The sequence below is a fragment of the Triticum urartu genome, chromosome 7A (genome assembly GCF_056163025.1).
Source record: "Triticum urartu cultivar PI428250 chromosome 7A, HENAU_Tu73, whole genome shotgun sequence".
NCBI lineage: Eukaryota > Viridiplantae > Streptophyta > Magnoliopsida > Poales > Poaceae > Triticum > Triticum urartu.
In genome coordinates, this window is record NC_141879.1 from 313,024,852 (window position 1) to 313,038,646 (window position 13,795).

Consider the following 13,795-nt stretch of genomic DNA (forward strand, 5'->3'; position numbering starts at 1 on the left):
TCGCATATTCAAAACATGTTTGCAATTTTTAAAACAAATGTTTGGGAAATCAAAAAATATTCATTATTTTTAAATTTTTGTTTATTACGAATTATTAATGAAATTGAACAAAATGGTCGCCAAAATGTTATCGGTGATGCAGCAAAATGTTGTCATGCCCATTGAAGTTTATGATTTTTTTCTCCCGTTGCAACGCACGGGCCCTTTTGTGCTATTATATATTGCAAAAGATTTTTGGTGGGTTCACCGTCATAATACGCTTCGTGGGTTCACCGTCACAATACACTTTCTTCTTATGTAACTAGCACATATACCCGTGCGTTGCAACGAAGACAAAATCAATATGTATTCAGATGTAATTAGAATTTTATGGACAAAATATAACGGCTCATGAACAATTTAATGTTTACAAAGATCTATGGAAGCACATTGTCACAAAATAACTTATATATTGATTGCACTTGCACTTGAATGTGTTAAAAATATAACTGAGCTCATTATCTTTGATCCAACGCGCATACCTTAAAAAATAGATTCTTAGTCGAAAGCACTTCCTAGATTTCAAACAAAATGTCAAACTCTATGGTTCACAACAATGTTCCTCAATTGTCAACACACCCCGGGTATTGCTTAAAATCGACCTTAGGCTCCTGCAGGAGACAAAAAATATATTGGTTTTTCCACAAACAAATGAATTCGATAGTCTGTGATTTGTATTTCAACAAAGTTAGTTGTTCTGGAGCAAAAGAATTACTGAATGGATAAAACGAACAACATGTAAATACCAATCATATAGTTACTACCACAGAAATCTTGACCAGATTGTCAAGCAAAAGTCCATGTTGAGAATTACAAAAGCAAGGGACGTGCTACTTCAAGGCTATTTATGATCTGATCATAAATAATTTAGTACTCATGTTGTACAACGGGATACCTCAGATGGATCATGGGCGTTGAAATCCTACTTTCCATTTTTTTTTAAATAATGGTAATATCTTCTCTGCAATTGAAAGCGACACATGCATGTAAGTCTAAAAATTGTACGGCATAGGGACCATGGAATCAATTGTATATTGAGCAATTCTGCAATAGAGAGCACAAAGGAGATTCTGATCTTACACGCAAAAAAAGAAAGATATTCTGGTCTAGAGAAATATTAGAGAAGAGATAACAAATAGTCAGTTCAATTTGCAAGAATTTTATAAATATGCTGATCATCTTTCTATCTACCTATTGCATAGGGAAGTACTAAGGACCCGCATAAATCAGCATCAGTAGCAATCGCAATCAGCCGCAGTAGCACAGAATAAGCGTCACGAAGTGATGCACACTAAGCCATGCTTTCCATCATCACGCACACACGAGCCAAGTAAGCACGCAACACACGACATGTGGAGCAAAAAGAAAAGGCACACTGAGCACACGGTGATCTTGAGCGTCGGCATAGGGCGTGGAGGAAGAAGGGGAGGGTGGGGGTGGCTGGATACGATCCATAGGATGGAGAAATGCGCGGACTTCGTTGGTAGGGCGACTCGCTTGAGATCGGAGGACAGCGACACGGACTGTTAGTCATCCATGTCACGGCCGGACGCAGCCTATGGTATGACCAGGACGAAGTCCTCGACGTACCATCCGAGAAGCATCTTGATCAGGTACCTAGAGATGATTCTGTCGTCGCTTGCGCTTGCCGTGGAACGGCATCTCCGCTGGAGATTCGTGTTGGATGATCAGTCCGCCTCATCCGTGTCCTCCACGACGGACCAGGCAAGGTATACCGGATGTTGCAGCGGCACCTAGGTTTTGACGGGGAAAGTAGTATGGCTATATATAGTATAGACGACGGAGGGAGCGAGACTGCGTCACAGTAAGGTGAATTCCTTCATGATACACGGTCGTGGGTGGCTGTTGCCGTGTCGTACCTGTATTTTTATATATAGAAGGAGTATCTCATATCTTGCATCATAAGAAATCATGGCCACGTATTGTAGTGCAACTTGGCCCTACTTTATTTTAGGGATATAATAACTTCGTCCTACATTTTATTTAGAAACTTTGTCCTATGTGAGAAAACCCTCTGGACAGAAAACGTACTATAGAAGTAAGCACAGGCATAAAAGCCCAAGTCAACCTGGCCCAACCGGATATAATACGCTTTCTTTTCAAGTCATAATACGCTTTTATGGTTTGTATAGATAAAATCGTAAAATAAACGAGGTGGTACTAATTCGAAGATCTCCTATATATACGACCAATAAAACCGTTTCGTTTTTATGTGGCACGTGTCTATTCCCGCAGCCCAGGGACTGGCCTGCGAGCGGTCCTGAAATCCTCAGCCACGTCATTTGGGCCTTTACCCATGTCCAGCTGTTGGGCCTGACATTCATCGGCAAAAATGTTTCAGGCCAATGTTATTCCTCCTTCGTATGAGACTCGAACTCACAATCTCACGATTCCTACGGACCAGCTTATGCTTTTGCTGAGAGAGGATTCATGTACGTATTAAATTGTACCACTTCACCCCTTTATAAAAAAAATCATCAGCTTTATATGTTTACGATTTACTATTTCGAGTATCAATAGGCGGCCTCCAAAATCACGAAAGAGAGAGATGTGTTGGTCCCGGTGGGAAACAAAGGGAATAATTGACTCCTGAAAATTAATACTGATGGCTGCACATGCGGGATTGTGATATCTGCATGGCTCCACTAAAAGCGGGATTGTAGTAAATCCGCGTGGCTGATGAAAAGCAGTTTGTGGGAAATTAAATCTGCATGGCTGGGCGTCATTAAAACCCAGATTGTGGGATAAATTTGCGTGGCTAATTAAAAGCGGGTTGTCGGAAATTAAATCTGCGTGGCTGATTGGCTTCTAATGCTAGTCATAGTGGGAGTAACTTAGCGCACATCAATTTTTTTTTGCTGAGGTAGTAACATAATATGTTACTGTAACATAGCGCTTCCCAAGACAAAATGAATCTACAAGCTAATAAATGAAGCCATCTATAACACTATTATTATATTACTTTGCATTATAAAGGTAGTAACTTAGACTAGTGTTATGCATCTGACACTAGTCTAAGTTACTCCTCACTATGACCAGCCTAATTAAGAGGATTGTTTGCACGACATGCCATTGCCAATAGGTCAAAAATACGAAATTGTCATGGCTGAGGACTGTTGATGCACGAGCATGACTGCATGAGCAAGGGAAGAAAGAGGCGTATACATGCGTGGTAATTAGTGCAATTGATACGCTGAAATTAATCATTGGGAAATCTAATGTTGTGTTATTTTACTTTGAAGACATTGCTTTATTAATTTGATTTTTAACAAAAAATCAAGCAAGTAAATTCAACATTTTTTAAGAAAAGTTTCACACTTCCCCCCCTTCATTCTTGATTGTAGCTTCTCTTTTATAGTATGATTCCTGGGATTGAGGGGCTGCCATGCATTCCTAAAGAAGGAAGCTGCACCCGATTGATTGGGCACTGATCACATGAAAAAATTAAAGGAAATGTGAATCGCACTAATAGCATCGAAGGACCTAACTAAAGGAGGAGACAGCAATTTGAGGATTAATTAACCCCAATAGTGTGGGGCTGCATGGATTTTTAGTAGCAGCGGGCATGGATTTTAATTGTGGCATTTTTTTCCTCGCTGTATTTGAATATACAATTCTTACTAAACCCGCGCTAATTTTTTCTTCAGTTACAACGGATGACATGTGATGTGTTGCTTGCACTTACTGTCCTTACCAAATTTGAGACAATTTTAATTTCTCTCATTGTAACACACTGGAAGTTATGTTTACGCATACAATCCTTACTGCATTCATATATTTTTTTTTTGTTGCAACGCACGGGCATTTTTGCTAGTAATAATAAAGGGATTGACTTTGTAAGGTTCACCGTCGCGATGCTTTTGCAGAAAAGCCCCTGTGATTTTTTAATTTAACCCGCAATCCATCATTAATCTTCAAAGAAAAAACGGTTCGCTGGAAAAAAATACCCGTCCGTCTCCTCGCCTCGACGTCCTTGTGCCCCTAGCCAAATCCCCCTAGCCGCCGCCGCACCACTTGCCGCCATGGCCGGCCTCAACCCGCCCGTCGTCGCTGTCGCACCTCTGCCCGCTCGCCGCCCCCTCTGCGGCGCTCGATACCGGCTTCTGGATCAGGTCAACGTGGCGGCTCGAGGGGCCGGGGACGATGTGTCTGCTCGGTGTAGAACGGCGGCGGCGGGATCCAGCGGGCGCAGGAGGAGGGATCCGGCGTGGCGGCGTGAAGTCATTGCAGGTGGAGGAGGGCCTCCATGGCTGGCAAGGAGAGCTCCAAGGTCATGGCGGGGCTTCAATTTTTCTGGTAGAAAAGAGAGACAGAGGAGGATACAGGGAGGAGGAAAGGTAGGAGAAGAAGGACGGGGAAGAAGGAAGGGTGCGGTAGGGGTGCAGCGGTGCGAGGGCACTGGTCTCGCGCGTGAGGAGCGCCTCTCCGCGGGAGGATCGGGAGGGAGCGAGGGAAACTCAAATCCACTTCAGAGCAATGTACTGTTGTAGAACTACGAAGAAGCAAGCTGACCAGATGCACACGTACTAGCCGGCAACGACGATGAAGCAAGCCAACCAGATGTGCATGAAACTACCATACATCATGCCTGACTGAATCCTCGGGTACGTGTTCCATTGGCTAATGGCCCATGCTAGCTAGCTAGCAACCATGTAAATTCCCCACGCTTGATTGATTGATTTCGGACTTTATTAATTCTATACGTTCTTCCCATGATTATATCTAGACAATACTAACTGTTGATGTTTCTTTCACGCATACATGGTTTTGCCAGGAGTTTTTCCACTCGTGAGGTCTGAATAACTTAAGGATAAATCTTATAGCATATCAAAATCATGGTCCACGCAAAAAAAGATCAGAATCATGGCTGCGCTGATTCCATAGGGGCCTCATGATGGTTTGTGTTCTTTTATTCAAATGAAAAAACCAAGATTATTATTGTAACTGTAACAGTTGTACTAGCAGGATTATCCTAGAAGCTGTGCCAATTTTTCATCAATTGATAACGCAGGAACATAGTCAAATTATTATTGTAACTGTTACAGTTATACTAGCAGGATTATCCTAGAAGTTGTGCCAATTTCTCATCAATTGATAACACAGTAAGATAGTGAAATTATTATTGCAACTGTTACAGTTGTACTAGCAGGATTATCCTAGAAGCTCAGTAAGATAGTGAATCATCTTTGTAAACTTTTAGATAATTCTCACTTTCTATGCTAAGCTTGAATTTGAAGATACAAGTTGAGGTGTGTCTTGGGACAGTATGACTAAAAAACGAACCTTCAGTTTCTACAAACAGAAGAAAAGTGAGTGTTTTTTCAATGAAAACATAATACTTCTCAGCATAAGCATGATAAAGCGCAGCAACCGACTTGGCTTATTGTTTTGGAAATCACAACCGGTGCTTTCCTGCTTGTTTTTGTGATCACTGTTGCTGTTACTGCCTCCAGAAGTTGCAATCTAAAGCCTTCTATAAGGATATCATCACGAAGTAGATAAAAAAGCTGGAGCGGTGAGATAACAGTACTGATTGGTTGGAATTAACTTTATAAAATAAATTGATTATTTTGTCTAACATATATTATTGCTATTGTGTTCATGCTTTCCTCAGATTCGGATATGCTGAAAAGTTTGCCAAAGTTGAGTCGCTAGGAACTTGAAGTAGCGCGTGAGGATTTTAGCAACATAATTGGCTCAACTCCGAAGACTGTAGTCTATAGAGGAATAATGAAGGATGGACCTGAGGTTTTTGTCATATTATTATGCGCCTTTGAAGGTCATTGGACTAGCCAGCATGAGCTCTTTTACCAAGGTAGTTCATTTGTCTAAAATTGCGACTCAGAAACAACTTTTAACTGAAATAATAAATAAAGAAAATGGGATGAACATTGTAGGTTGTTGATCTGGCAAGGTTGAATCATGAGAACATAGCAAAGTTTCTGGGTTATTGCAGAGAGAGTGACCCATTCTCGAGGATGTTAGTCTTTGAGTACGCATCAAATGGGACCCTGTACAAGCACCTACACTGTAAGTCTATCTCTTAGTTTCATTATGACAGACTAAATATTTGCATTTTCTGTGTGTCGTAGATTTGATATCATTTGTTTTCTTCCTTTAGATGGGAAAGTGACCCAATTCTCTTGGCTTAGGCGAATGAAAATAGCCATTGGCATCGCCCAAGGTTTAAGGTATCTGCACACCGAGTCACAGCCTCCTTTCGCTATATCAGAGCCGAACTCAATTCAGTATACGTTACAGAAGATTTTACCCCCAAGGTACTTATATGGCTTTTCTGTACAAACTGAACTTTGAAATCCACTTCAGACAATTGCTCATGAGTTAATCATTATTATGAGCAGGCTGACGACATCGTCTACTGAAGCCCCACCTGCGACGCGATGGGAGAGCTCCAACCTGTGCATGGGTGTAGGAACGCAGATCCGCGTCGCTAGCCTACACAAGGCCATGGTCAACGCGCCGACGCGGGGTTCATCGCCCGTCTTCGTCAGGTAAGCAAAGCGATCCACTTTTCCTCTTTCTCATTAGATCCTTTTTATTGTGATGTTGCATTTAAGTCAATCAATTTTTATGATTTTTCCAGTGTTAAAAAAAATGGATTTTTACCTGAATATAAATTGCGTGTATAGATATGTAGAGGATGAACTCAACAAGCGGATCTTTCAAGGTTAATTAGCTTTGCACATTTTATTAAATAGATGCAATGGCATAGCACCTTCAATATCATGCTTGCACCCACATGTTGTTCAAACAGCACCATGAATGTTGCCCAGAATTGCCATGCCTTCACCTTTCCCTATAAGTTCCTACGCTGCTCTTTTTCAGGTAACTTTTCATGCGATTTCTACTTCTAAAAAATAGAAAATACCTTGAGATCAAAGCAGCGGATTTATAGATTTCTGGGTATTGGTGCTACTACATCTCCATCCGGCTTATGGTCTTTGGTCATTGATTCTGAGGTACGACGTTGTTTTACTTTTATGTTAAATCTCATTTAGCTTGGCATCTCCATTTATTGTTTGGGCTGAGCAAAGACCCTGTCGAGCAGTATCACTGGCTGGAAGCATAATTTTTCAAATCAGTGATGAGATAAATCTTGTGTATTGGTGCTTAGCAGCTAGCGAAATTTGGCTGGTAGTTTTGGTCCGTATGTAGGTAGCTTCCTGATGTATGTGGTTGTGTGTTCATTCACGACCTGAACTTATTTCTGTTTCCTGTTGGCTTCATTTTAGTAAAGATGGGGTGGGGCAAAAAACTACACCTTATATATGTAAGTTGACTGAAAATAATAATATGTTTCAGTAGCTATATTTCTCCGGTTCCTAACATGATTGTAGGCTAGATGCTCCTGTTGGTTTGTCCTGCTGTAAAACCTGCCCCTATTCATCTGTTACACATTTTGTGTAGCTATTAAGGAAGAAAGTAATGGACGTTCACAGTTCATGGTCTCACCATCAACATTTGATGACAGGAGCCGCAGCTTTACAGAAGATGGATGTGAAACCAAAATCATATTCTACCAACATTTATTTAGTGCATATTATCATTTAGCAATACATTGGCTGTGTCTCCCCATGATCAATGGAGATCTTCTGTAGATGTAATGCAGTTTTTTCATGCGTTAAACTTCTCAATTGTTGATCATGGAAAATCTGTGCAGTTCTCATGTCCTACATATGTTTCTGGTTTCAAGGAGAATTCTTACTCCTTTTGGAATTACCATCTTTAAACATTGTAGATTCTAATCTCTTGCGTATCATGTACAGTCCTAAGCTCCCTGACCCCTCCTTTTGTCACATGTGTTGTTCCCTTGTCATCACTGAGCTCCAGAAAACACAACTGCAAGGTATAGAATAGTTGCCACTTGGTTAGCATTTTAGTTAACAGTGTAGACATGTTTGTAACACTATATAAATGAATTTGCTTCCAAGAAGAGTAAAATCATCTTTAATAATTTCTCGGAATTTGTTTATATTAATGTTTCTTAACATGTTTGGAATGTCATTTCCTCCAAAATGTAGTATTTACCTTCCATTTGGAGCATAGGATGCATTTTTTACCGGTTGTTGACTGAAAAAACCCCACTTTATGATAAAAACGCTATCCATCAGTTAGACTTAATTAATTGCCTTCTAGACAAACCTTCAAATATATACAAGTTCTCTGGTAATGTAGTCGTGGGAAGATTATATTTTTGGTTTACATTGTAAATGTTTTCAGTGACCACAAAATTGACTTTCTTTTTTGGTTCTTTTCAACTTTCAGGTCCTAAATGAGAAGGTAAGGATGTACTTGAGCAGTATGAGAATACCCAGCTCCATTATCTCAGAAGCCAGAAGTTTCACATTTAATGTCTTTGGTTCTAAAATTTGTTTAAAAAATGGTCATTCTGCTATTAACACCACGATTATGTGTCAACTGTAGATTCTTAATTGCTTAGAATTATTTTTTATGTTTGATTCCTTCGGTTCCATATTTTTTCAACAACAAAATATTTTCAAGATTGGTTCGTTTGACGATCAAACTTCGGACATGTGAATTGATGTGGCATCAAACTAAGTATGTTGCTACATTGCTATCCTTTTTTGATTCCTAAAATCTAAAGTGGTCGGCCACCAACTAACAGGGTCGGGCGGACGACTCGTGGCCGTTCGATCGCGCCAGCGATCGTGCCCAGATCCGCCAGGTGGCACCTGGTCTGGATTGGTCGCGTACCGCGGTCGTGGGCGGTTTGTCCACATCCGGACGTGGGGGGCCCACCTATAAGCGGTAGAGGAGGAGAGTAGTGGGGGTCGTGGGCGGCGGTTTCGAAATCTATGCCTGAAATCCCTCACCCGCAGCGTGCTCTCTCCCCCATTCCGTCTTCGTCTTCCTCCTCGCCATCCACTCCACCGAACGGGGCGTCGCGGCGGAGTGCTCAGATTGGCGGCGGCTTGCGGGTGGTTCTCCTCACGGGGGAATCGCTGATGCTCCTCGTTGTCGGAGATATGCTCGCCCTCCACTTCTACATGCTTCTCCTCCCTCTTTCTATCTTGCGGAGCGCGGATGGTTCCGAAATGCGAGGGGAATGCTCTCTAGGGTTCGGGAACGGCGCGAACTACCCCCGCTTATCCTCGGTTTCCTGGTTACGTTGAGTTCCCTTCTCCTATCTTGTAGCACGCGCCCAACGGTGGTTGGGATCTGCAAGATGGCCTGAAATCCCTCGCCGCAGCGAGCTCTCTCCCCATTCCGTCTTCGTCTTCCTCCTCGCCATTCTCTCCACCGAACGGGGCGTCGCGGCGGAGTGCTCAGTTTGGCGGCGGCTTGCGGGTGGTTCTCCTCGCGGGGGAAATCGCTGGAGGCGTAGTTCACGGCACGGGGTTGCTGGCCAAGGTCAACGTGTAGTTGTCCAGGGTACGCGGTAGTCGTTAGGTAGAAGGGATGCATGTCCACGGCGCCCGCTGCGCGATTTTAGGGCGATTTGGCTGTTTAGTTCATGTTCCGTTTAATTTTACAGAGATTTGAGATCTGTTCATGATTCTTAGTCATTCTGCAAGTTGTATTAGATGTGCGCAATGTTTGTGTGCAATGCATTGGCTGATTTTGTAGTTGGTGTTCAGAGATTCAAGTGGTTAGTTGCACAAAATTCTCCTCAGTTGGCTGCGTCCATATAGTACTTGGTTGTCCATATGCTCTGAAGTTGCAGCAGTTGTTTTGGTCAGTTGGCTCACTGTTTTTGTACTAGGTAGTTGTCTATACGGTGTTCAGTTGCACAAGTTGCCTGCTCAGTTGGATGCATCACTTTTACTAGTTGGCTGTTCATATGTTATACACTTGTGCCAGTTGCTGTACTTGGTTGGTTTTGTTGTTTCCCCCTCTGCTGTGTGCAACTAGGGACTCTTGTTTGTGCATTTTTAGCACCAATGCTTGCCAGTTTTTCAATATAGTCTACCCAATCCACCAGCCTTGTGGTGGCTGTGATGGTTTATGTGTTATTCTCCTGCTTTGTGCAACTAGGACCCCTTGATTTGTGCAAATTAGTACCAATGCTTGTCAATTTTCCATTTTAATTTTTCTCAATGTGCAAGTCTTTTGTTGTGGATGTGGTTGTTTTCATGTGTCTCCCCTCATGTGCAACTAGGGACGCTTTTTCAGAATAAGTTATCTTACTGAGCTTGTTGCCTTTAGTTAACTTTTTTTTGCTTAGGTATTACTTGTCACAGTTGGCAAGTAATACCTAGGCAGAAAATAGTTAGTTGGCTTATTTGATGTCCAGTTTGCACAAGGTTTACTGCCCAGTTGGCTGCATCATTGTAGTAGTTGGTTGTCCACATCTTCTAACTATGTTTTTTTGTTGTATTTCCTGCCGCGGGGCAAAAATGGTTATAATAGAAGGAGATGCGGATGGCAATGAAGGAGATGTATTTTTTTCACTTTTTTTCTTTTGTTTTTGAGTTGTTTTCAACTTATGCATGTATGCTAATGTCTTTTTTTCATGTTTTCTTTTGGTTGCTTAATCAACGTTTTGGAAGTCAGCCGCTTCACCGGAACTCGAAGCGTCCTGCTAATCGCCAGCCACGACCTGCGTGGAGTGTTGAGCAGGGAGAGGATGTTGAGGTAAGTGGCATGATGATGACACAAGTCCAATTTTTTTGGTTTTGTTTGGGTAATATAGCATTTTTTTGTTTTTTCCCATGCTGATGTTTTTTAATTTTTTTCTTAGGATGCTGATCAATTCCGTGTTGTAAAGCGGACTAGACGTGCAGCACTTGGTAAGGGAGCTGAGTCATTTTCTAGGGTAAGTAAAATGTCGAATATACGTGTTTTTCTTGCTTTTTTAGATAGTGATGAAATTATGCATCAGTTCGCACCACTATTTTTGTTTTTAGTTTATCAATAACAACCTTTTGTAGTTGACATCTCTAGTCATATTGATTTAAATACAGTTGACATTAGTTGGCATTAGTTGGCATCTTGTAGTTGACTAGTTGGCATCTTTCATAGTTGACATCAGTGGTCATTTTTTGTGCAGGCAGCAGTTGCTGGAGAAGCTGTCGCATCTTCCGCAGCAGATGCTGAGGTATGTGGGTTTTTTGTGTGTGTTTATGATCTATTTGAATAGTTTTTTGCAAACCTTTTTTTAGTTGCTGTTTTTCTTGTTTGCAATATCATTTCTTATTGTTGCACATCCACCAGAACTTTTTGTAGCTGCCAGGTCTCGTACTTTTTTTATTTTTTTAAAGGTTGCACACTGGCAGTCTTGCAGTTGTCCTCATGAGCTTTATTAGTTGCACAAATACATCATATTAGTTGGCATGATCCATTTTATGAATATATAGCTCATTCTAATACTGATCCAAATGATGATTGCTAGTTTTTTTTTCATTCTTGTTTTTTCTCTTGTGTTTAATGTTTCTGTAATGTTTTCATTTTCTCATCAACAGGCCAGCGGTGAAGGAGTTGAGGTGGCTGCAGGGGAAGATGTGGAGTGACCATCACAACCAGGCAGGATAAGGGCATCACCAGCGCGGTTTGCAAATTTCAACGCCTCTCTATCCCCACTACAGAAGTCAGAGCTAGTTTCGAGGTTGTTCGGGGGGCTATTGAACTTATCAGACACACTTCCAGCGGACCTCACTAAGTTCCTAGTGCAGTCCTACCAGCCACAGACCTCTGAAATGGTTTTCCCAAGAAGGGGAAGGATCCGTGTCGATGCTGACAGTGTTCAGAGGGTATTTGATCTCCCAAACAGGGGTCAAAAAGTCAGATATTTAGTTGACAAGGATGCCACTAGGAGATTCAGACAGGCTTTCAACATAACTGGAAATTCTCATCCCCAGATCACTACATGGCTCAAGATGATTCAGGATATGGCTGGAAGAACGGATGACACATTCTTTATGGCCTGGCTTGCGGTTGCCTTCAGCACTTTTCTAGCACCAACCACGGCCTTGAAGCTCAGCCCAAAGTGTTATGGACTTGTGCTAGATCATCAAATGCTAAAGAATACAAACATCTACCTCTTTGTAGCAGAACACATTAACGAAGCTTTCCGGAACATGGACCAGGAGAAGCAAACTGTCTGCTGCTGCTTGTATCACTTGATGGTTAGTGAAAACAACCACTTTTTTCATCTATTCTTGTTCTTTCTGTGCAGTTATAGTTTGCTGAAATACTCATAACAATAACTGAACTTGGCTTTTTCTTTTGTTTGGGTCTGGTGCAAATACTATACCTTGATGCGCTCGTACATGACATCCCAGTAAGCAACTGCGTGATACGATCGAATGCATGGGATAGTACTCTAATTGCCAAGGTGATCAAGAAGGATACTATCTCTCCTGGTGTGTTCGGCAAATTACAAGTGAGTTCTTTTTTGTTTTTTTCCAACAGTGTCTTCCTTCTATGTTCTTTTGATATCTGGTCACTTTTTTGGAAATTGCACAGAAAACTGTCATCAGTTGGCACAACAATGCATGTAGTTGCACAGCTTATAGCTTTAAGTTTGGCAATCTGCACACATATTCATTTTAAATTGGCACACCATCTTTTTTAAGTTGCATAGTTTTACTAATCTTGTTGCACAGATGTGTTGCATCAGTTGGTAGAAACTTTTTTTAGGTGCCATGTGGGTTGCACAATTTTTGTGTCTTTGTTCAGTTGCATATATGTATAGTTGAATTTGTCTACCCCAGTATCTTGTTGTAGTTGCACAGGTTGTAATGTGTGGTTTCGTTCAACACACAAATCTATTTTGATAACCTTGTTATTTTCTGTTTCTTTTTTTTCACATCAGCTTAAAGAGGAGTATAGAGGCACGGAGCAGATACCACTGTTTGGTGGAATTTTGCAAGCTGAAGCATTCATGGCATCCAAGTCACCAATAACCTACAATCTGCAGGTTAGTGTTTTGCATACAGAAACTTGTACCACTTACCAATATTTTTCTATTGGCTGGGATGTATGTTCAGTTGGACATGTATAACTTTTGTAGTTGCGAGAATACGGAATTCAGTTGGCTGTGATGTATGTTCAGTTGCACATATAAGCTTCTGTGGTTGCACATGTTCTTTTGGACAGTCAAAGTGTTCATTTACAACCATTGTCATCAACTTTTGGCAGAATGCATGTTTTTTAGTTTGTGCCACAGTGCATGTGTAGTTGGCTAGAATCATGTTTTTAGTTGGCCAGAAAGTGTGTATTAGTCGTTTTTGCTTATCACATCATGGTCAGTTACAGACATTTTTACTTTTTATTTTTTTCTAACTGAATCAGTACTGAATCTTTTTGTGTTGATGCGGAAAAAGGCAAAGATTGCGAAAGTGGTCAATGAGCTGTGCAAGGTTGTAACTGAACAGGTTGGCACCTTCATTGAAGCAGTTGCCAAGATCGATGACGAGGAACCAGATATTGATCCTTACGTACAGCAGCCATCAATGCAAACTGGGGCGTCACGCTGTGCTCCAAAAAGAAAGAGACGGGGGTCAACTATACAAGAAGAAGAAGAGTTTGTTGAGGATGAGTCAGAAGAAGATGAGGAAATGGAAGCAGCGATAGATGCTGACGACGACGAGGACACAGATGCGAATGAATCAGAGGAGGAGGACAAGGATGAGGATGACAATGAAGAAGATGCAGAGGAGGAGGAGGACGAAGAGGAAGAGGAGGAGGAGGAGGACAAACAAGAAGAGGACAAAGGAGAGGAGGAGGACAAGGAAGAAGATAGTGAGGCAGA

General features: G+C 41.6%; 1 protein-coding gene across 11 annotated transcripts; it reads left to right on the forward strand.

Annotated features, from left to right (window-relative positions):
• Positions 1-3,983: 3,983 nt before the first annotated feature.
• LOC147959449 (putative LRR receptor-like serine/threonine-protein kinase At1g63430) lies at positions 3,984-13,501 on the forward strand. 11 transcript variants are annotated; one of them, XR_015610052.1, is made up of 10 exons: positions 5,956-6,090; positions 6,213-6,338; positions 6,423-6,572; positions 6,907-10,481; positions 10,597-10,677; positions 10,784-10,858; positions 11,093-11,140; positions 11,505-12,167; positions 12,324-12,424; positions 12,857-13,501. XR_015610052.1 is itself a non-coding variant. In XM_087533316.1 (8 exons), exons 3-8 carry the CDS (start codon positions 5,798-5,800, stop codon positions 8,503-8,505), a joined length of 741 nt encoding a protein of 246 aa, XP_087389442.1. In that variant the 5' UTR covers positions 3,984-4,957; positions 5,514-5,575; positions 5,675-5,797; the 3' UTR covers positions 8,506-8,540. The 11 variants fall into 11 exon arrangements, 8 of the variants coding, with proteins under 8 accessions (XP_087389442.1, XP_087389441.1, XP_087389443.1 ...); XM_087533316.1 differs by lacking the exons at positions 10,597-10,677; positions 10,784-10,858; positions 11,093-11,140; ... (1 more) ...; positions 12,324-12,424; positions 12,857-13,501 and adding exons at positions 3,984-4,957; positions 5,514-5,575; positions 5,675-5,875 and having other exon boundaries at positions 5,958-6,090; positions 6,182-6,338; positions 6,977-7,040; positions 8,347-8,540; XM_087533315.1 differs by lacking the exons at positions 10,597-10,677; positions 10,784-10,858; positions 11,093-11,140; ... (1 more) ...; positions 12,324-12,424; positions 12,857-13,501 and adding exons at positions 3,984-4,664; positions 4,835-5,575; positions 5,675-5,875 and having other exon boundaries at positions 5,958-6,090; positions 6,182-6,338; positions 6,977-7,040; positions 8,347-8,540.
• The last annotated feature ends 294 nt before the right edge of the window (positions 13,502-13,795 follow it).